The sequence below is a fragment of the Manacus candei genome, unplaced genomic scaffold, assembly GCF_025592945.1.
Source record: "Manacus candei isolate 608988 ecotype Guabito, Panama unplaced genomic scaffold, ASM2559294v1 h1tg000065l, whole genome shotgun sequence".
In the NCBI taxonomy this organism is placed as follows: Eukaryota; Metazoa; Chordata; class Aves; order Passeriformes; family Pipridae; genus Manacus; species Manacus candei.
Window position 1 is genome coordinate 2,285,649 of NW_026138113.1, and position 20,994 is coordinate 2,306,642.

General features: G+C 49.1%; 1 protein-coding gene across 13 annotated transcripts in view; it reads left to right on the forward strand.

Moving 5' to 3' along the window:
• Window positions 1-20,994, forward strand: part of ZFHX3 (zinc finger homeobox 3) — a 513,502-nt gene that overhangs the window by 430,264 nt on the left and 62,244 nt on the right. For all 13 annotated transcript variants that reach the window (XM_051805544.1, XM_051805548.1, XM_051805543.1 and 10 more), the window contains one exon: window positions 1,059-1,555. In XM_051805544.1, coding sequence (XP_051661504.1) covers window positions 1,059-1,555 — 497 coding nt within the window. The remainder of the gene's footprint in view (window positions 1-1,058; window positions 1,556-20,994) is intronic.

A 20,994-nucleotide genomic window follows, 5' to 3' on the forward strand; every position in this document is an offset into this window, starting at 1 on the left:
CTTCTCAGCAAACAGGTTGCAACGTAGGAAACAAAAAGTTAAGGAAATAACATCTCTTTTTGGTTGACTGAGGAACTGTTTACCTGAAGGTTCCTTTCGTAGGATTGTTAAGCTGAGCTATGACATCAGATCAAGGTAAAGTACCAGAAATCTGCAGGAGGAGATAGATGTCTTAAAAATGGAAAAAGAGAGCAAGGTGGAGCAGAGCTCCTGGTTGGTCTCTGTGCTTTAGCATAAAAACTCACTAGAAAGTTTCTCTCTCTGCATCTTTCAGGTGGCTCTGGTGTGAGTAGGAGCTTGTTGTGCTCAGTTGCTGTTGAGTGAGCAGAGTTGAGCTTTGGTTTGAAGAGTCCATCTGACAAACACAGGGTCCTGCTGGCTTTCCTTGACATGATCTCACGCTCACGCTAATTATTGTCTTTACCTTGTCAACGCTGGTTTTAGACAATTCTTCACCATTCTGAACTCTCGGACAAGAGATGAAATCTAATAGTGCAGGAGTGGCACTTTGCAGGAGGTTTTTGTGCACGCCATGTTTCTGCACTGTTGCCGACTTGTGATGACAGTGTGGTGACCTCCCCGCGATGCTGCCATCACCTGGGCTTGTGACTGTTGGCCTCTGTTTTACTTGCTCACGTACTGTGTGAAGTAAGATTTGCTTCTCCAGGTAGACAAGAAAAAACAGAATAAAGTGTTAATGCTGTTCTTGAAGTGACCATGGAGACTTTCAGTGTGGTGCTACAGAATTCTTCATCTGAAAGTCCACAGGGGTTTTTTTGCCACCTTTGATGGGCAGAGGGCTGGATGATCCTTCAGCAGGTGGGTAACAAGGGCCATTGCAGTCCTTTCCCAGCCTTCCACGTTGGCTGCAATGACTTTCCTTCAGCTCTGGGGCTGACCAGCAATGCAGAGGAGTGGGCGAAGGGACAGCTGCGTGTTGTTTCGCTGTGTGTTTGTGGGTACACACACACTGGGAGCAGCTTATGTTCTGCTCCATGTTTCTCTTTTGATAAGATTTCAGCCTTTCTGACCTCTTTCTCCCTTTCTTCTTTGTGCAGTGGGTGGAGAGATCCCGCTGGACATGCGGTTAGGTGGTGGACAGCTGGTGTCTGAGGAGCTCATGAACTTGGGTGAGAGTTTCACGCAAACAAACGACCCGTCCCTGAAGCTCTTCCAGTGCGCTGTGTGTAACAAGTTCACTACAGATAATTTGGACATGTTGGGCCTCCACATGAATGTGGAGCGAAGCCTCCCCGAGGACGAATGGAAGGCGGTGATGGGGGACTCGTACCAGTGCAAGCTCTGCCGCTACAACACGCAGCTCAAGGCCAACTTCCAGCTTCACTGTAAGACGGACAAGCACGTGCAGAAATACCAGCTGGTGGCACACATCAAGGAGGGGGGCAAAGCCAATGAGTGGAGGCTCAAGTGTGTGGCCATTGGGAACCCAGTCCACCTGAAATGCAACGCGTGCGACTACTACACCAACAGTTTGGAGAAGCTGCGTCTTCACACCGTGAACTCGAGGCATGAGGCCAGCTTGAAGCTCTATAAGGTAAGAGTTGGTTTTGCTTCATCTTCCTTCATTTTCCATGGAAAATCTATGTTGAATCTGAGTGGATTGTGATCCTTTGGAGATGAGTTGCTCAGAGCTCTCCACTGGGACCCAGTCTCACTGGTGGCACAGCTCTTCAGCCTGTGTTGTGGTAGCAACTGGGGTTGTCCAAGCCTTAGGCCGGTGGGTGTTCATGTCACAGTGATTTAGAGGGAGCTTGTGTGTCTTACAGCACTGCAGATGTGATACTTCTGAACAGAAATTGAACAGTCACTCTTGAAAATGTTGTGCAAGGCAGCATTTGCCGGTGATTTGTTGGCTCTTTCCCATACAGAGTTTGTCACTTCATGGGCACTCAGAGGCTTTTGCTGCGGTCAGAGTGTGTTGGTCCTGGCGCTGGGCGGATGGAGTAGGGAAGGGGAGGGATGGAGGGGGTTGCTGTTGCTGTGCTGTTATGCTCTGTGTACGTTAGTGCTGGGATCTGTAAGCGAAGCATTGCTGGAGGCTGGGAAAGGGAGGAGGCTGGAAGAGAAGCTGTGTGCACGTGCGTGGCCATTCACATGGAGGCATTGCAGGTTTTCATCCACAGTGGCGTTTGGGCTGTCGCTCCCATCTTGTTGTCTTTAATTTTCCTCCCACCTCCCCTCATTCCGTGGTGTCTTTATAACCATCTTCTCTTTCCTGTCTCATTCCTCCTGTCCCCAACCCCCTCCCCTTGCTGGCCTGAACCCTGTGGGCTGTAACCCAAGAGGAGCTCCGGATACAGTAAATAGTCCTTTCACTCGTGCAGCAGAATTGCTCCAGACGTTTCTATTGATTTTCACTGGACTTAAAGCTTCACCTTTTTCTCTAATCATCCCATAATGGCTTTAGTATGAACAATCAGGTACGAATTGCCATAAATCTCAGCAGCCGCATCCCCTCCGTTCACACACGCTCTCTCGCTCATTGTCTGCTCATTCCTCACAGGTATTTTTATATTCTTTCTGTCCTCATCCTTTTCTTCCTGCTTTCCCCCAAATGTGCTGAGGTTTCTTTATATGCACACAGACTGTTCCTTGTGCTTTTTAATTATTTCTTTGAAAATTTTCTTTATGTAATGGGAACTTAAGACTTGACATTGAGCTGTACAGTGCCCACCCACATCACAGTGCAGACACATTAGATTTCAAAACTCCTGAATTTTTTCCTAGTAAGGAGCAGTTCCAGAAAATTCAGAGAGGAAAAAGACAACCAGGAGCATCATAGAAGGTTTGCCTTGAGCTGTGGTTGTTAGACCTTCCAGGAGGTGGTGGGGAGCTGCTCAGAGTGGGGGGGGTTGTGTTTCTCTGAGCTTGCTCTTCAGACCAGGATTGCTGTGACAGTGACTGTTCCATCATGAGCCGGGATCAAGCCTCACCCAGCAGAGTCTGGCTTCAGGAATGGTCAGGTCTGCACCTACACCTCTGCTCTCCAGTGTGGCAGGAGAGAGTTACACAGCTTGGTAACTGGTGGTGGGAGAGTCCCAGTGAGTCTTCAAAAACCCAGCTGAGGAACTGAATCTCCTCTGTCTGTGGAGGTCAGTTTGGGGTACAAGAGAGTTGTTTGAAAGCTGTATTGTGCGTTTTAATACATAATATCGTTCTTTTAAATATGCATTGCAAAGGTTTAAAAATTCTGTATCCAGACCCTTAATCTACAGTGGATTCCACTAGGGAAGAAGCGGTTGGGGTAGTAGAATTCTCTCACTCTGAGGGGAAGGAAAAGGGAAAAAAGAAGAGGTAAGGGAAAAAAAATTCTACCAAAGTTGGGGGACAGGCGCAGGTGCTTGTAATAAATTTTCCTGGAATGTTTCCCTTGGGCAGGTGAAGAGGAATTGTCAGTTTTCAGGTTCCTGAGAGGGCTGGGCAGTTCCAGAGCTGCTACAAGCCCTGTGCTGCCTTTGACAGCAGTGAAACACCAGCTGAGTTTCAGAGTAATGGATTCCCTTGGATGCTCTGTTTATTGGCCTTCTAGTATGGCTGGATAAAGCCTGGAGCAGGGGACAGTGGAGGGATGGATTGTTCCAGCATAGCTGGAATCAGGGTTTGACTTAATAGAAAAGCTTCTCTCTAGATCAGGCATGGATCAGACAAGCTCCAGCGCAGTTCTCCAGTCCTCAGAGCAGCTGTACTGCCATGTCTCTTCTGATAGCTGAAGAGATGCAGCGGGAGTGGGGGGAGTTCACAGAATGGTTTCTCTTCTCTCAGGCCTTGGTGTGGTCTGCAGTAAATTGAGATTGATTGGATGTTATTTTTCCTCTTGCTAATGTAATCCATTAGCCTGGCACATGCATAATCAGTTTAGAGCACAGTTAACTGGATGTAATCGAGTTCTTCCCTGCCTGCTGGAGAAAATCCTCTCCAGATGCTGCTGGGTGAGAGCGCACACTGGGCTTATCACACACAATCCTCCTTATTCTGCTGCTTTTGCCATTTTCCTCCTAAATCACATGTTATTGGCTGCTTGCATTGCCCAAGAGCCACTTCTGTCAGTGTTACTTGCTGCCAAAAAATGTGATCTGGAGACACTGTCAGCCCATAGTCGGGTGAAGCTTTTAGTCTTCTCCTGCAGCAATCCCAGTGCCAGGGGAGAAGGTCTGGTCTTCTGCTGCCATCTTCGTCCTGCAAATTGCAATAGCTTCCATCAGGCCTCTTCCCTGTGGGGGGTGAGAGGACAGGGATGACAAGAAACTGTAAGGGTCTGGTAACCTTTCCTTTATTGTTGTATTCTCCCAATTCCTTGCTGTCCCCCTAAAGTCCTACAACTAAACTGGAAATCCCATTGTTTATCCGGCACTTGCTGAGGCACCTATACCTCTCCCATGACTGCTGACCTCCTCAGGTAGCCAGGGGGGTTTTTATATCCTGAAGAAGCTAGGGCACTGTTGTCAATATGCGGCATCACATTTTTGAGGTGGGTGTTCTGGCTTGAGGTAGATGAAGGGTTTGAAGACCCTTCCTCCTGTAGCTGGGGTGGCCCAATGGACGTGGAACGGCCAGGACTGGGTGACTGGGGTGGCTGTGAGCAGAGACAGAGACAAGTGCAGCTCCCTGGAACAACAGCCAAGGCTTGTCTCGTCATGACCACAGAGCATGAGACTAGGCGTGGAGCAGAGCAGCACTCCCCACATCTGGAAGAGGTCGGGCACGAGTTCCCAGTGTCTATTCCACAGGTGGAATTTCCAGAAGGAATTAATCTCTTTGAGCAAGAGCCAGGTTTGGACATTTCCTACAACTTCCTGAAAATGTCTAGTTCAAAACATGCAGCTCAGAAGAAGTTTAAACAAAGAACTACTGAAGAAACACGCTGCTGGCCAGACTGCCAGCAAGCGCCTTCAAGGAGTTCATTCAGTGTCTTCCTTTCAGTCTTTCCAAGTGCTGAGTTCACTTTTTTAGGGAATAGGAAGTCTGAAGGAGAGAGTTTGGATTACATGGTGCCCTGCATAGGGGCTCTTTGTAAGCTAGAGATGCAGAGTGTGCAGGAAGATGACTCCTTATTATCAGTGCTTGTGCTGCTAGCGGTGACAGGACTCTGGATCTGTGCTGACTCAGACAGAAACAAAGCTGATCTGTAGAAAGGGAAAGAGGAGGTGCAGCTGCACATCCAGCAGAAGGTGGTGGGTCCCCAGTTTCACAGCGGAGCAGTGTGTCCCATCCTGCCTCTCCTGCAGGAGCACGTATCTCCTTTTCTGGCCTCAGGATGCTCAAAGAATCAACTCAAAGAAACTTGTTGGAAAATCCTCAAAAAGTTTTAATCCCAGAGGATTAAACTTTGGAATATTGTAGGAGATGTAGTTAAGGAATGATGATATAATGCATTCAAATTCAATGTCCTTCCATAATAGAAACAGACAAAAAGAGCATTTAATGTAATGGTAACTAACTTGGAAGTTAAAACTATATGAAAATGGGTGAGCTGCTGTTGGAGAGAGTGAAGGGTGTGATGTGTGTGGGTCACAGAGGAATTCCTGAAAACCACCTTAGGTGTTAAATGTAACTACCCCTGAGAAAACGGAGCTGGGGGAGAACCCAGCCAAAGTCCACAAAAAGTCCAAGGTGATCAAATAGGAAAGTATGTCATGGGGAGTAGGGAAAGGAAAAGGGAAGAGGCCTCACAGTATGGGGAGAGAATCCTTCTTGCGTGTGTTTCACAGCAGAACTGTAAGATGCCTCTGTATGTAGGATAAATCCCAGAGGGTGGTCTCACGTGGAGGTACCACGAAGGAAGAAGTCGCTGGGGTTAGCAAGGCTCTGCACTGCAGAGTTCTGAAGAAACCCACAGGAAGGGGCAGAGGCTCCTGGCAATAGTGGGGGCCAGAAACTGCAAAGCATTAAGTCAGCAAATGGATAGAAACTGTACTAGAAGAGTTCTTAGTAGGCATATGGATTAGGAAGGGGAAAGGCAGACTTTTGGAAGAGAAGGTTCTTGCAGCACAGCCAGTTGTTCAAAGGAGTCAACCAGGCTACAGGCAGGGCTGGTCCGCATGGGTGGAGGGTTCCCAGGGCCTTTACCAAGATTCTTCATGAACAGATCTTTAGCAAATACATGGTTATTGTCACTGGGGAAGAGGTTTGGGCATGGGTAGTGAGGTGAAGGATGAGAAACAGAAGGTGAAATAAAAACTAACTTTCCACAATGAAGAAAAAGATTGAAAAGATGCAGGGGGGTTCTGTGTTCATAAATGGTGTGAAAAGCAAGCTTAGAAATCATATAAGGTAATATCTATAATATAATATATATTATATATATATTACCTTATATGTTTACAGGTTTTTATATATTATATATATATCAATACCTTATATGTATATGGACCACTTAGAGGTAAAGCTATGGCACTTGAAGAAGAACTTTACAACACCTTGTGCTTTCACAGGAACTGCTTGATTAAATTTGGTGTCACAGTGTTAGAGGGATGGAGGACAGACAGCCCTTGTGGGGTGGTCTGGGCTTCTCCTCCTGTTTCCTCTGTGCAAAAAAAAAAAAAAAAAAAAAAAGGAAGAAGAAAATGAAAAAGGGGTTTAAAATTGCTCTTCCTGTGAGCAAGATATGGAATCATTGCCAGTCTCTTTAACGACATTGCGAATACTGTGCTCAGTTTAGCTCATTTTAGGAAGACTTAAAAAAACAAACCAGTAGATGCCCAGAGAAAGTAGCAGGGGTGGCAGCTGGCTGGAATGACTTGGGCAAAAAACATTGACTTTGGAGTTGGCTCGACACAGGAATCTAGGGTGGAGAACTTGGAATTTCATAAATTTCAGTGCTCATGGAAATGGCTGGTTCATTAAAATACTGTTCCTTTTGGATTGGTGTGAGTTAGTCTTGCCATAATTCTGCAGTAGGGTCAAGCTGAGAGTCCTCTCATCCCACCACTTGGCTGATGGGAGATGTTTCCTGTAGGACTGCGGTGTAGGAAAACTCTGGCCCCAGATCTGCTGGAGAGCTGCACTCAGAGCTGCCAGGAGCTGGGCTGATTCAGCTCTGAAATACCCAAATGATGTCGTGGGCAAAAGAAAATACGTTTGGGTTTTGATTTTTATCACAAACTTCCTTCCAGCTCTGCCTTTTTAGGTTCTTGGGGTCAAGTTGCCCACAGCGAGTCTGTCTTGCTCCTTTGGAGATTTAGAGCTCTGTTAACCTTTGATTTACTCGCTGCCTGCTTTCACTGTGTTTTGGGGTTATTTTTGCAAGTTTATCTTTTGAAATACAGATGCAGCATCAGAGTTCCAAATTACACTCTTGAGCAACACAAATTGTGCCTGAAGCCCATTTAAATTACAGTGTATGAGGGTCTTTGAGCTGATTTCCTACAAGGTTTTAAGCCACATTCCAATGGCAACTTCACAAGAGAAACACCCATTTAAGTTTCCCCACAAAGTTGTTTTTAAAGCTGGTCTCCAAAACCTTTAGTTCAAATCTGCATCCTCTAGTCTCAGATAAACTTGTAATGAAAGATGAGCTTATGAACTGCCAGCGTGAGGAGGACGGACCCCTACAGTCCAGTACTCTCGGTCCTGTTGGGATTGATGAGTATTTTAATATAAAAAGCTCTCACTATAAGTTTAACCCTTTCAGACCTCCCTCTTGGGGCTCCACACAGCTCTGAGTGCTAGATTGCTCCTTCCTGTCACCCTGGTATTAAAGCAGATTCTTACCTTCCTTTAGGTATTTAATAACAAAGCGCGTTAGTACAGGATCACAGAACTTACTCTTTCTCTGTGCTCCTTTTTGAAAGGGCTGGAATCAGAACTGCTGAGAGCAAGCAGTGCTTGCTCTATGTTTTATTTATGGGCCTCAGTCACTTAGATTTTTCTTTCAACAGTTTTCCAGTAAGTGCTGAGCCATGTGCAACCAGCGGCTTAGTAAAGAAACCTCCCTGTAAAAGCAACGTGAATAACAAAGGAGGGAGAGTGCAGCTGGAGCAGGAACCATGATCACACAGCAGGAGCCAGGGGCTCCCCAAAACAGGGAGCTAAAAGCCCTCTGTCAGACAGGGTTTAGAATTCAAAATATTTGTGAGAATGGGCTAAAAAACTCAACCAAACAAACCAAACACAAGAACAGAAAAACAAACAAGAGAAAAACACCTTGACAAGCTTTATTCTAATCCATATAAATTGAGTTTTCCTCAGCTTCTGTAGCAGCCCTTGGGCAGAGCTGCGGTGACAGGGGGTCTTGGCTCTCCCCATTCACCCAGAGTTGTGGGTCAGCAGGGAGAGGCTCAGCACAGGGGGATAGGAGGGGTCTTGGAAAACTGTCCTGAACCTCAGGTGGCCTCTCACAACAAGGTGTCATCATGTCAATGAAGTGTCAATGTGCATCTGACCCTTCCCCACACTGGTGCTGGTTCTGTTTGTGGTTCATTCTTTTATCCTGGTAATTTTGGACCACATGGATGAATATTTAAATTTCCAAGCAGGAATTTTTCCCACGTCAGGTGATGGTTGTTCTCGAGACTTTCAGGGTGAAGACAAGGTGGTTCTGGCCGTGGCTCTGATGCAGGGCTGCTGATGGAAGCCCTGGCAGACCTTGCCATGGTGGCGTAAGCTGTCGGGGACCTGCTGTCCCTCCTGTGCTGATGTGGGAAGTCACTGCTGCACAGAGGAGAGCATTGGAGGGTGAATGTGTCAGAGATGCTGGTCTGGATCTGAAAGATTGGCATTTTTTCTGGGTGATCAGCCACTGTGAGCAGAGGGATGGGCATCCACTTACTCTCCTGCCTGCAGGTTCAGCTCTGGCATGGGGAACTCCAGGCAAGAGAGCTGAGAGGTTTGTCCAGGGTAATAGGCCTGTTTGTTGCAGTCTTATCCAGGTGATTTTTGGGTTCTTATCCTGATATGTTTGTCAGGATCTTATCACAGCACGATTGTTGGGGTCTTATTGCCACGTTCCTGCAGACACCTAATGCGTGCAGTTGAAGATGAGCAGGTAGGACTGGAACAAGCCAGGATGTAGGAGTGCTGGAGCAAGGAGGTAGAGGAGCTGGAGGACAGTTCTGTGCGAGACTGAAGCAAGTGAGTGGCATTGCAGTGCAGAACTTAAAGACCCTGCTGTTTGCATCACCAGTCTTCATTCTCCTTTGTTCTCAAAAAGGTTGACAATTCCCGGCTCTGTCTTTGTGTCCATTCACCTGGCTGGCTCACCCGTCTCTGTGCCCTTTGTTATGCCAAAAGTTGGCAGTTCACGGCCTCTTGACAGTACCTGGACCAGGTGTATTGCTCAACACAGCTGATGTGCCTCGAAGACCTCGAAAATGCTCTTAGTTCCTTTCCTGTTTGGGCGGGGTCAGGTACCAGCTCTGGCCAGGCACCGGCCCTCCAGCTGCAGGCTTGATGGCGACAAGCTCATTAAATAATGGATGGGCACTCATTAGCATCCATCTCTGGCGGGGCAAAGGAGGGGAAGGGGGTGTTGCAACTCTGAAGGAACCCACAAGGTGCTTTCCCCAACCTGTTCCATTTTTTAACATGGCACGGACTGCAGGTTTCTGTTGGCCTGTGCAAGTGCACCGGGCTGCAGGGCACCGTGTAGTCCTTCTCTGGAGATAACTGACTTGTTCCTCAAGAAACTGTTGTAACAAAGTCTCCAGAAATGCTATGGAAGCAGTATGGGAGGTTCTGTGTTTGCTGTCTCATAGGGAATTCATTAAATTACAATAAATAATGTATGCATAATACATAACTTAATACCGTAATGTGTTTTTGGTCCTTCTTGCCAGTCCTAAAAATCCTGCCCCTGCGCTGCAACGCGTGCAGCCAAGTTCTGCAAGTCAGATTAGGCAATAACTTACACTTGTGCAACAGGTTCTCTGGAAGTTGTGCCTTCAGGTATGGTTGGTAAGCCTGGCTGCAGCTGTTGGGAGATCTTTGGCTCTGGGTGACTTTGGCAGAGAGGCAAAGATGAGTGCCCACAGTGCAGGGCTGCTCTGTCCCCTCCTGGCACCAACCCTCTCATTCTGGTTTAAAGCAGGGAGATGGATTCCTGAGGAGGTACTTGCATCTCGATGTGGAATTATCAGTGCAGTGCAGTGCAGCTGTTCCCGGAGTCCTGGTTTCCTCTGTGTCCTAGACATTGCCTCGGGATTTTTCTGCTCTGGGGTTTTTCTGCCCCACAGAGTCTGTCTTGGTTCAGGTGGCTCACAGGCTGGGGAGGTGGGGATCTGGTGCAGGAGGCAGAGATGCTCTGATCTAATTGAGCAGGATGTAAACACCTGACTTGTATCCCTTTCACCTCTGAGCAGACATGCAGAATGTGGTTGGGCTGATGCACATGCCTGTTTGGGTTCCACCACATTGAGGTGGCGGTTGGGGTTCTCTGACCCACGGCCAGTTACTGCCCCTCAGCTGCCTTGTGGCCCCTGGGCTGTCTCCTGCCCCTCTTTCTGGGAAAGCAGTACAGCCCCGTCCCACCCACTCTCTCCTCTCCATGCTTGGAGGATGGATACAGAGAGAATCACCTGGGGAAGTTTCAGGCAGCAGTAACAAAGCCTGTCTCCACAGAGGGGAGGCTAATTACACAGCTAATTAATCCAACAGATGTCACTTTAAATGCCTGTTTCTTTGTGATTCTGTTGCACACATCATGCTGGTTAAACAGACTTCATGGACCCCGTTCAAAATGCCTGAGCAGGCTGCTGGGAGCTGCCGGGGAGACCCCAGGGTGTCCTGTTCCATAGGGAGGAGTAAGTCCCAGGGAGCCCAGTCTGGGCTGTGCTGAGCACACACTGCACTTGGAGGGAAACAACATGTAATATCTGTGTTGGGTTAAAAACTCGGAAATAGCAGCTATGAGGGTTGAAGGGGTTGTTTACATTCTTACTGTGAGTATGAAGGAGAGGCAGAGGGGACCCTGTCCCACCACAGGGCCAGGGGCGAGGCAGAGGGACCCCGTCCTGCTTCATCAGTGCTTGGTGTGAGGAAAAGAGAGTTTGGAAACCTGAGCTGCTCCAGTGAGGTCAATAGTTCAAACCCAAGGCTGTGGAGAGCATGAAGCTGCTGTCTGTCTGAGGTGAATGTGGTCTGTCCGGTTCCTGCAGCGTCGGGAGGACTCTACTCCCTGCTCTGCCTTCTTGACGGAGGCAAAATGAACATTTCTCCAATATTTTGAGTGAGTCTTCACTCATTAGGGCAGGGTCATTTCCTGGTGGACACCCAGGAGAAGGGAGCAGTTCCATATCCTCTTGTGGAGCTGGTCCTGCGTGCTGAAAGTCAGTGGTCACTGTGTGACAGCTCTTGTCGCCTCTGCTGAGACACCCCCAATTCAAAATCCATCTACATCTGGCCACCAGCCTGGGGGAGTGGGGACACCCGTGACACCACACTGGTGTCAGCACTGGGAGTTTTATACGTGGATGCTGTGGTATATTCCCCCTCATTGTGCTGTTCTTCAGGCTGGTACCATTCAGGCAGGGTGCAAACATGTGTCAGTCACCTGAGGCCAACCCTGCAGTTGTCACATGCTGTCACACTGCGTGGCAATGTCCCCATTTGAGATTGGGATTGGGAAACGTCTCATGTTCTGTGTTTGCTCTGCTGCCTTGGCCTTTTATTCCACTCTGATACTAACAGAGTCAGAGCCTTCTCACTGAGCAGATTCCTTCTGGGCACAGTGGACTCTTACAGCACTGGCTGCAGTGCGGACCAGGGCCCCCAATTCTGTACTTGGGGGGAGCTACTGGAACAGGAATGCGACCCCAGTGCTCTGAACATACCCCATGAGACAGTGCTAGAGGCAGTGGTTGAGCTGCCCTATTTTGGGAGAGGTACAGCTGGGGGGGGGGAGAGTGTCTTCTTGGGGTCTCAGCATCCTCAGTGAATCGCAGTTGGCGGCTTGAGTCAGTGTAATGGATGTGTGCTCATTTCCCACAGCTGATGAGGATTATATCAGCTTGGTTTAACAGTCTCATTTGCTGCTCCCAGTGCACACTTGTTTTAATGCGTTTCAGTTAATGAGGTAGAAGAGAGAATGAGGTGTTACTGTTTATGTACAGACAGCCAGGCTGTGCCGAGGGCTCTGGAGCCCGGCGGTCCCTGCCCAGCACTCTCCAAGGGACAGCATTAGCTGGCATTTATAGAAAATTTATTGGCTGTGGTTTATCCAGGTAACATTTCTCCCAGTGGTGCACATTTCCCTCTCCCGCCTTCCTTATACTTTATTGCAGGCTACAAGACATGTTGCTAGCAGCCTGTCCGTGGGCAGGGGATGTCAGCATGCTGAGGGGGCCAGTGCTGTATCTCACAAAATTTGATTTTGACACGGGCAAAGCTGCTACCATCTACCTGGCGTAAAAAGCTCACATGTGCCCTGAGGGGGTTTGTGGCTGGGACACTCCATACCTCCCTTGTTCCCCTGACGCAGTGCTGGCAGGTCCCAGCAGGGTCAGGGCCATGTGGTGCCATGCATTGGGTGAGTTCTTTCTTTCACTGGTGCCCTTGGAGTGCTCACCCAGTGTGTCCCTCTGGAGGAGAAGGTGTGCTGTGCCCTGGTGTGGTAGTGGCCACCAGTGCCCTGACCACGGGGACTCTGACTTCCTGAAAAACCGGTTGTCCTTGTGCTGATGGTGAATATTTGCTATGGGGTGGGCTGGAGCTGCGCTTGTTTGGAGCAGCACATCCCATGCCCAGTGCCGATGAATGGTTGAGGCCGCTGCCTCCATGCTGGCCAAGGGCCAGGCTGGCACCAGGGCTGACAGCAGCCAGAGGCCCTGCACACAGCACCGCTTTGAAGGTGAAGCTGCTGTTGGTTTAAGTGGGAATTAAACAATTACCGCGTCTTAGTTCTCCCCACCTCCAGTGGATTGACTCTATAAATTGTCAGCCTGTTGACATTTTAATGTGAATTATGTCATATGGTATCCCCTTTGATTTCAACATGCCTCAGTTTGTAAATACACGAGCCTCTCAAAGGGCTGTGGTTAGCGCACACGCGGGAGGCCTCGGGGGTTTTGGTGGGGAAGGAGCACAGTGCTTGTCTCCCGGCAGCAGCGAGCGTGCCTGGCACAGGTCTGCAGCTCCGGCACCGCGCTCGAGGCATGCACAGCCACGGCCGCCTCAGAGCACCCACGGCTGCGGGCTCAGACAGCCCCAGAGACCCCACAGAGTCCTGCTGTGTCCCCGGGTCCCTCTGCATGCAACTGCTTCCCCGCCCCTCCGTGGGGTGAGAGCTGGCCACGTCTGCGAGGGACTTCTCTGCTCCCCATTCCTGGTGTCTCCAGGCCAGCTGCAGGAGCTGTGTCTGTCACCTTCTCTGGTTCCTGCTGGGTCTCCTCACAGCCCTCTCCCCGTCCAGCTGTCCTCCCGCCCCCCAGCCTGTGCTGCAGAGAAACTCCTGATTCAGCAGGTCCTGACAGTTTGGGTCCAGCCTTCCATTATGTTTTTTTGAAAACTAGTCCAAAGAATTGTTGTTATCTTCTCACATGTGCCAGTGGAAAGCGTGTCCCTAGGCAGGGTCAGCAGAGGGCAGGGTGCTCTCCTGGGGAGATGCCTTCATGCCTTCAGGTGAGACTCACCTCCTCTCCAGCACAGAGCCAGAAGGTGTCCCAGTTCGAGAAATCTGATTTCCATCACAGCACCCACAGCATTCATGGGACTGTTCCATAACTCTGGGGTGTTATCTGCAGGTGTGTTGTGTTAGGGCTGTGGTTGTACTTTTGGGGATGGCTGCAGGTGCAGGTGCTGTGGTACCTGCTGCTGAGTCCAGGACCCACCTGTGGATGAAGGACAGTACCTAGCTTTGGCTTTTGACCACCAGCATCATTGCCAGAAATGGAGCAGATGCTGGAAGTCCTTTCTCCCCTTCTGGAGAAAGGACTTGCTGTCCCAGAGCAGCTTATTGGGCATGCTGTGACCCTAGATGGGAGAGATTTAAAGGCTTTGGAGTCCTGTAGATGGTGTTTTCATGTCATGGGGGCTCTGTCACGGACAGGTCTGGTTGCCTCTGTGTGTTTCTTATGGTCCCACAAAGCAGGAACCTTGCTTTTATGTTTTTCAGACCTTCTTGGCTCTGACCTGGATTTTCTGGTGCATGCACTGCAGTGCCCAGATAGGCCTGTCAAAGTGTCTGACTCTGGGCTGGGCAGGGGGATTAGCCAGAAATGAGAATCTTGGGGCTGCTGGAGTAACCAGAGTTACACATGCAATTTCATAAACAGGGTTTAGAAATCTGTCATCTCCTTACACTTCTCTAATGTGAGTGGACACTGCTCCCAAAAAATGGTTTTGCTGCTTCCATTTTATTTCTAAATTGGAGTGGTTGGTACATGCTCCTAATGCTGATCAGAGCTGCCTCTGTGGTATTTACCGTTTACCCTTTGTGTGTCTCTGCAGACTGTCCACTGGGATTGCAGACCCAGAATTGCTAAAACCAATAAATAGTGTGCCTGGCTTTTCCCAGGAGTTTCTGTACCCATGTAGGCAAATGCAGGTGGATGCAGATACATGTGAACAAAGGAAGCACCAAAGCACAGAGACATTTATCATCTCAGGTTTGTTCTGTTTGCCTCCCATTCCACACACTCTGTGTTTTCCATTGTTGTGGTCTGTCTTGGAGGGAACAGCTACAGCTAATGCTCAGAGCCATTCTGGTCTCTTGTAGATCCCTCTGCAGAGTTATACTACAGTTGAATTAGGTTTTAGGTACACACAGAAAATTTAGAGCAGCAAACCCAACCGTTCATAGGCTGCAAACTGCTTGGAGGCCACGTAGGGAATCCGTGAGTCAGACAGTTCTGCTGCTGTGGATTGCTGTGGGCCACTGACATGTCCTTCCTGGTGGAAACCAGGTGTGCTGGGAACAATTGCATGCCCAAGGACTGGAGAGGTCTCCTGGTTAAATTTGGAGGAGGCTGTGTTCTGAAGGCCTCCTGTGGCCAAGAACTTAGTAGTTTTCTTTACAGAGTAGTTGCTCAGGAGCGTAGGGCAAGGAGAAATGGCCTGAATTTCTGTACACAGTTTTTAGGACACATTAGTGTCTGGTGGGTTCATGAAGCACTCACAGCCATGTAGAACATAGGAAGTAGCAGGTTGCCTTAATTCAGCCCTTTGTGTGCAGATATTATTTTAGTTCTTAATTATAAGTAGTCCCATACATATTTTTGCAGCAGGATTCTTGCCTCATTCTGTGAGTAATTATTCCATTTCTTTTTATCTTCCTCTTTCATTACATTGCCCCAGGCTTTGTCTAATACAATCCAAAGCTTTCACTGAATGAAGAATTATTTATTTTCTCATGGGCATTTCCATGGTGCTCTGTGTTCTGTTTGTGTTTCACAGACACTTAATGAACTCACCTTCATAGCATCGTCTTAAATCAGCTGGTGCTCCTGTCCCTGTGTTTAGGGTAGGCTGATGCACAACATCTGCCTCAAAAGTTGTGCTCTGGCTGCCCAGCTTGGTGCCCAGCCCTGCAGCCTGCACCTCTGGAGAAGGGCTGTTCCACTGAGGGTGCATTCTCTGGCTCTGTCGGTTTTAATCTCACCTTCAAGACTCGAGCAATATTTTTATATATATATATGTATTTCCTCTTTCTGCTTCCATTCTGTCATACTAGTCTATTGCATCTTCCTTTGCTTCTCCCTTCTCCCATATTCCTGCTCTTGAAAATCCTTGCTGTGGACTGTGGGCAAAGGATGAGCTGAGTCTGTTGTTCCTCTGTTGGCATCCCTGTTGGCTTCTGTGCCAGGAGGTTGTGTCCTCCATCTCTTCAGTATTGATATTCTTTGATTTATGGAAAGGATTTAAAAATTGTCTTGTGTATTGTTGTTGTTATTGTTGGTTATCAGCTGGAAGTCAGGGTGGTGCAGCGCTGCAGGAAGTTATAAAGAAGTGATAGGAAAACAAGGAAAGCTTCAGTTCATCACAACTTCTCCAGAGATGGATGAAACAATAAATCCTGGGTGAAGGGAGTTAATCTGTGTCTGTAGTGTTTTATTAAATAACGTGAGCTCAGGGTGAGTTTCCCACATGGTTTCATGGTGCATTATTACAACAGTCCCTCGCTGTGCATGGGGATCCCCTCCTGTCCCTCCAGACCTTCCATGCCTCTGGAAGGACCTCACTTCCACAGCGCTTCTCTGACTCACTGCTGGGGTTCTGCCTGCAGTTGATGGGGCACCTGGAGCCAAGGCAGGATGGAAAGGGACTGGCATACCTGGGTGCACTCAGCTGGCACACCTCAGCTTCAGGGCATGGGGAGGAGCACAGTGGTGTCAGTCCTCAGGCTTTTCCTTTAGAGACCGGTGGTTCTTTTCCAAAAGACTTAATATGGGAAAAAGTAGCATTTCAATTGAAATTCTTAAAGCTGGCTCCACACATAGAGAGTGTTTTGGGTGGTTAAGTCTGAGCTGCATTACCAGCATAAGACCAGATGTGTGTTGAGTCGGAGCCTCCTTGGAGAGCCCTCACACGTAACGTAGGGATCGTTCCCATCACTGCTGGAGGAAATAAAACATCACTGCTATGGAGAGTCTTAGCCTGGGTCTGTGTTATGGAAAGCCTTTTTCAATCACTCAGCAGCTATATAATTACAATATGGGCAACAGATTTTGATCCCGCTGTCTTTCCAGGTTCCTCCCAGCCCTTTTTATTACATAATTTGCCTTTTTTGCGGTGCTCTTCCATATTCCCAGGCTCCTCTAGTTCACCTGAGTATTCACAGCTTAAAAACTCACACTGAACTGATTATTTTCAAGTAGATGTACAAAATACGTTAAAAAGGTCTGGGCAGTGACATCAGGGGTTCTGCTTGTGGTTACTGTCTTGTCTTCACCTTCAGCTGTTCTTACCCTCTTTCTTTTCCTAACCCTGGAAAAGATGAGGCTCCTTGAATTCCTCAGCTCCTTGCTGTCCCAGAACTGAGAAAGGAATGGGCTGGAAGCCCTGAGCCTCTTCCTTGGTGACATTGCTGCATTGTGGCACAAATTTACTTGCTGTTTTTTTCACTCCATGCTGTTGCTGTCCGTACAGTGCCTTGCAGACAAAAGTATAGCTTTTCTGACAGATTTCTTCAGGGATGACAGCATCCATGGAAATATAAAGTGATGAAACTGTACGCTTTTCTGAGGAGCAGAATGTCCCCAGTTCAGGTTTTTGGTTAAGTTGCAAGAGGAGCTCCACCCTTCACAATTCTGTGCTGCTCTGCAGGAGCTGCTGGATGAGGCTGACTCTGGGTGACATCCCTCACATCCTCACCGGCAGTGGGAGAGGTCACTTTGTGTGAAGTTTGTTTGTTTGTTCCTGTTGGTCAGAGGTGCCCAGGTGAGCAGCAGACGTGCCTTGCAGGGCTGTTGTGGGTCCCATGGCAGAGCCACAGCTGGGTGGGAGCATGCAGGGTTGAGGGCAGCACTTACCAGGCCAGCTGATAGGAAATGTACTCTCGTTGTGCTTTGGTTTTAGCACTATAATTAGCAGGATCGATACTCACACTCCTGTGTGCATCTCCATGTACAGCAGCACTTGCGCCAGCGTCTCTCAGGGGGAGTTTCGGGGATCTGGAAAATTCTCTGAAGTTGAAGTTGCCCAACAGTGGATCTCTTGTGCCGGCAGCTCTGGGAGCACAGTCATGGAAGAAGAGAAAGTTTGATGCTGTAGGAGGAGCCCAGGTGCAGTCAGACCTGTCCCTTTTCCCCCTCTCTGGGCTGCTCAGCGAGCACACGGCATAATGTCCAGGTGTGCTACCAGAGTTAGGTGCTACAGCTGAGGAACGGCATCTGGCCGCTCCCTCACCTCTCTTGGCATCTCTTCCCTCCCTCGAGAGGTTTCCAGCTGGCATCCCACTGTTCTTCCCCAGGGCTGGAAGGCACAGCTGGGCCAGCGCTGGCTCCACCGTGGATTTGTCCCTCCTGGAGTCCACGGATCCACAAATCTTAGTGATCCTCTTGGCTCTCAGTGGTCCCACACAGATTTACATCTTTGGGGATCTCTTCTAAGGAATAATTAATTAGTGCCTTCAGGTCTGATGCACAATTAAAAAGGTGGGGGATGTGAATAGAAGTTCAAGCTTTCTTGGCTTATGCTTTCTGTTAACCTCTGTCGTTCTCTGCCCGCGGACCCTGGGGAACTGTGGGTGTGTGGGGATGCTGCTCATCATGGGCGGCATAAACAATGTCCTCGTTAGGAGCTGCTCCAAGACCCCGTGAAGAAGTTGGCTGCTGGAGCCAAACAGGAGCTGGGACTGTGCCTCCCCCTGGGCTTTAGCCCCTCCTCATTAAGCAGGTCCAGGCTATTGATTGGGAGCTTGTGTTTGGAAGAGTCTTACTTACTCCATGCATTATCTTGACAGATTGATCAGACCTGATTGAGAACCTCTTAAAGGAGCGAACAGCTGTAATGGGAAAGTTGGACTCTGTCATCCGTTAGGATGATTCTGGGAGCGAGAAGAACGAGGCTGACATCTTGGAGCAATTGTATTTACAATTAACATGGCTGAAAACGATTGCCTCTATTGATCCCTCCTTCCTGCAATTACAGCCCCATTGTTTACATTCCAGCACTTCGGTTATAAAAAGGAAATTCAATAATTATTGCATTATTTAAAGTTAAAGTGCCACAGAGTTTGCTGGCTACGCTTGCTGGTTGATTTAACGTTCAGTAAAATCCATGCTGAGCTCTCCATCCTTAGGCTGAGCAATATTTGGCTTTTAATGAGACTTCAAGGGCTGGTGGAGCAAACCCAGTTTGCTGGGTGGCTTTTGGGGTCGTGTGTGGGGGAATGCAAAAGCCTCACAGCACAGCGAGCACCAGGCTCATGGCTGGCAAGGAGAGCATCTGTGGCATTCACTTAACACCAGGCAGGGCTGGAGGGCTTGGAAAATACAGATCCAGGGAGGTGTAGGGGTGGGCTGTTAATGGGGGCATTTGGGACTGTTCTTCAAGGCCTTTCTGTGTGACCTGGGGACTTGGATCAGTACCTCATCCTCTGTGGCAGGAGGGAGTGCTACATTTTTGGCCTCTTGGAGATTAAAATGAGGGTCAGAGACCATTCACCACAAGCTGAGCTGCAGAAACTTGGGGGCACATAAGCCCGAATTCCACCGCTGGCACTGTGCTGCAGAGCTGTGATGCACAGAGCTGGGAGGCTGGGGGAGGGAATGGTTTGTAACACTGCTCCTTTGGAAGCAGTGAACAATTCAGGATGTCAGTGGATACAAAAGAGCAGAAGTTCAGCTTTTGAACCTGCTGGATGCAGAATCAATTTTCCCCCCTTTCAGGGGGCGGGGGTGACTGCAGGCTCTCCAGCCCTCCCTGTGCACAGGCAGTGGGTGTCCCGCTGTGTGCCGTGGCCGCCTGCGGCTCCTCGGCTCCAGGAAATTCCAGCCAGGGCTGCAGGTGTGAAAGGAGAGCAAGACGGATAGGCTAGCCCTGACTTTTATGAAGTACTTGGAACAGAGCAGGATCAGACAGCTGCATCCACATGACTTTCATTAAAAATTCAGATTCTTCTCTTGCAGGGCTGTGTGATTTATCTTGTGCAGCAGATCAGAGGCACACAGGGGCCAAGAGATGCTCGTGAGGCCTCTGAGGTCTGTGGCGGGGTCGGGTCCCTTTCCATGGTGACCCATAGCCCTTCTCCAGCTCCGCTGTAAGGGTCATGTCCTGTCCCTCTCCCCGGGGGTGTGTTGTCACAGGCATGGTCCTTGCTGGCACCTGAAACGTTTCCTACAAGCCTGTGACTAATTACCCCTGTCTGACTTCACCCCTAGTCTATGGGCATCCTCCTGCCCTGCAGATGTGCTGGTGGGTTTGAAGTGACTCCAGCACCTCCCAAGCTTGGGTCAACCTCTCTAACCGCTGAGGTGCTCCCTGATTTTGTGTGCTGGTTCTGGTCACTGGTGCTGCACAGACATCAGTTCTTGCAGGAGGAAGCCTGGTGCATGTCTGCAGTGCTGCTCCTTTCCGTGGCTTTCGTGACCCTCCAGCAGATTTTTGGCTCCTTTGTCCTCAGCTGCATATGTCAATTGTGTGAAATCACTAACTTTACCCATCCTGACGGAGCTCAAAGGTAGGAAGAGTGTTACATGTGGAGAAAACCTCCTCCAAAAAAGCTGAAATCTGACAACTGTTTTTTAAAGAAGCTCTGGGTAGTGGAGTGGCCTCTGGTTTCGTGGCAGGGTGTCCTGTGATGTGAGAGCGCTCGGAAGTGATGTAGAGGAGGTTTCTCCAGACTGTTTATCAGTGACCCACACACCACCTGGCCATATGGAGCAGTCAGAGTGGTGAGGAAGAGGATGTTTGTGCAAGCAGGAGGACGGAGGACTGGCTGGGGTCATCCCCAACAGGCTTTGTGCAACCCTGGGGTGCTCTCAGCTGAGGATCCAGGGGGCTCTGGCTGACGGTCCAGTAACAGCTGGAGGTGAGGAAAGTCGTTCCTTTTGTTTGTGCTGGTTCTCTGCTGCATAACATTCATGAGGTTATTTTCCCACTTTGGTTCTGGCCCCTAGACATGTTACCTCAGCTGCTCTTCCTGCCCTCTGAGACCTGGACATATGTGGGGGATCCAAGCTGGGGAGCACTGTCTACCTGTCCTTGGGGCAGTGACAGAATTTCTGCTGCTGGTTGTTCTGTTGAGGTCTGAAGAAGAAGGAGCTGTCCTTAAGCCTAGAGAGAGTTTTCTCACATGTTCTACTGCTTTTGTATCATCGAGACCTCCTGAGGGTTGTGGTGGGGTGTTTCCCCTTGCAAGCACAGTGCAGGGACTTGAGAGATTCCCAGTGCTGTCAGCATGTGCTTGTCCTGAGCAGCGTTCACGGCCCTCTGAAGGGAAAGCTTTGTGCAAGATGAGGTTAGGACTGCATAGAAATTGGGCCTTTTTCTAATGAATAATAAACATCAAAAGCATGAGGTAGTTCAAAGTGTTTTTGCGTCTCCCTGGTGAGCTGGGGTTACAGGTCAGATGTCCCCCAGAATGGCAGCTGAGCCACTAAA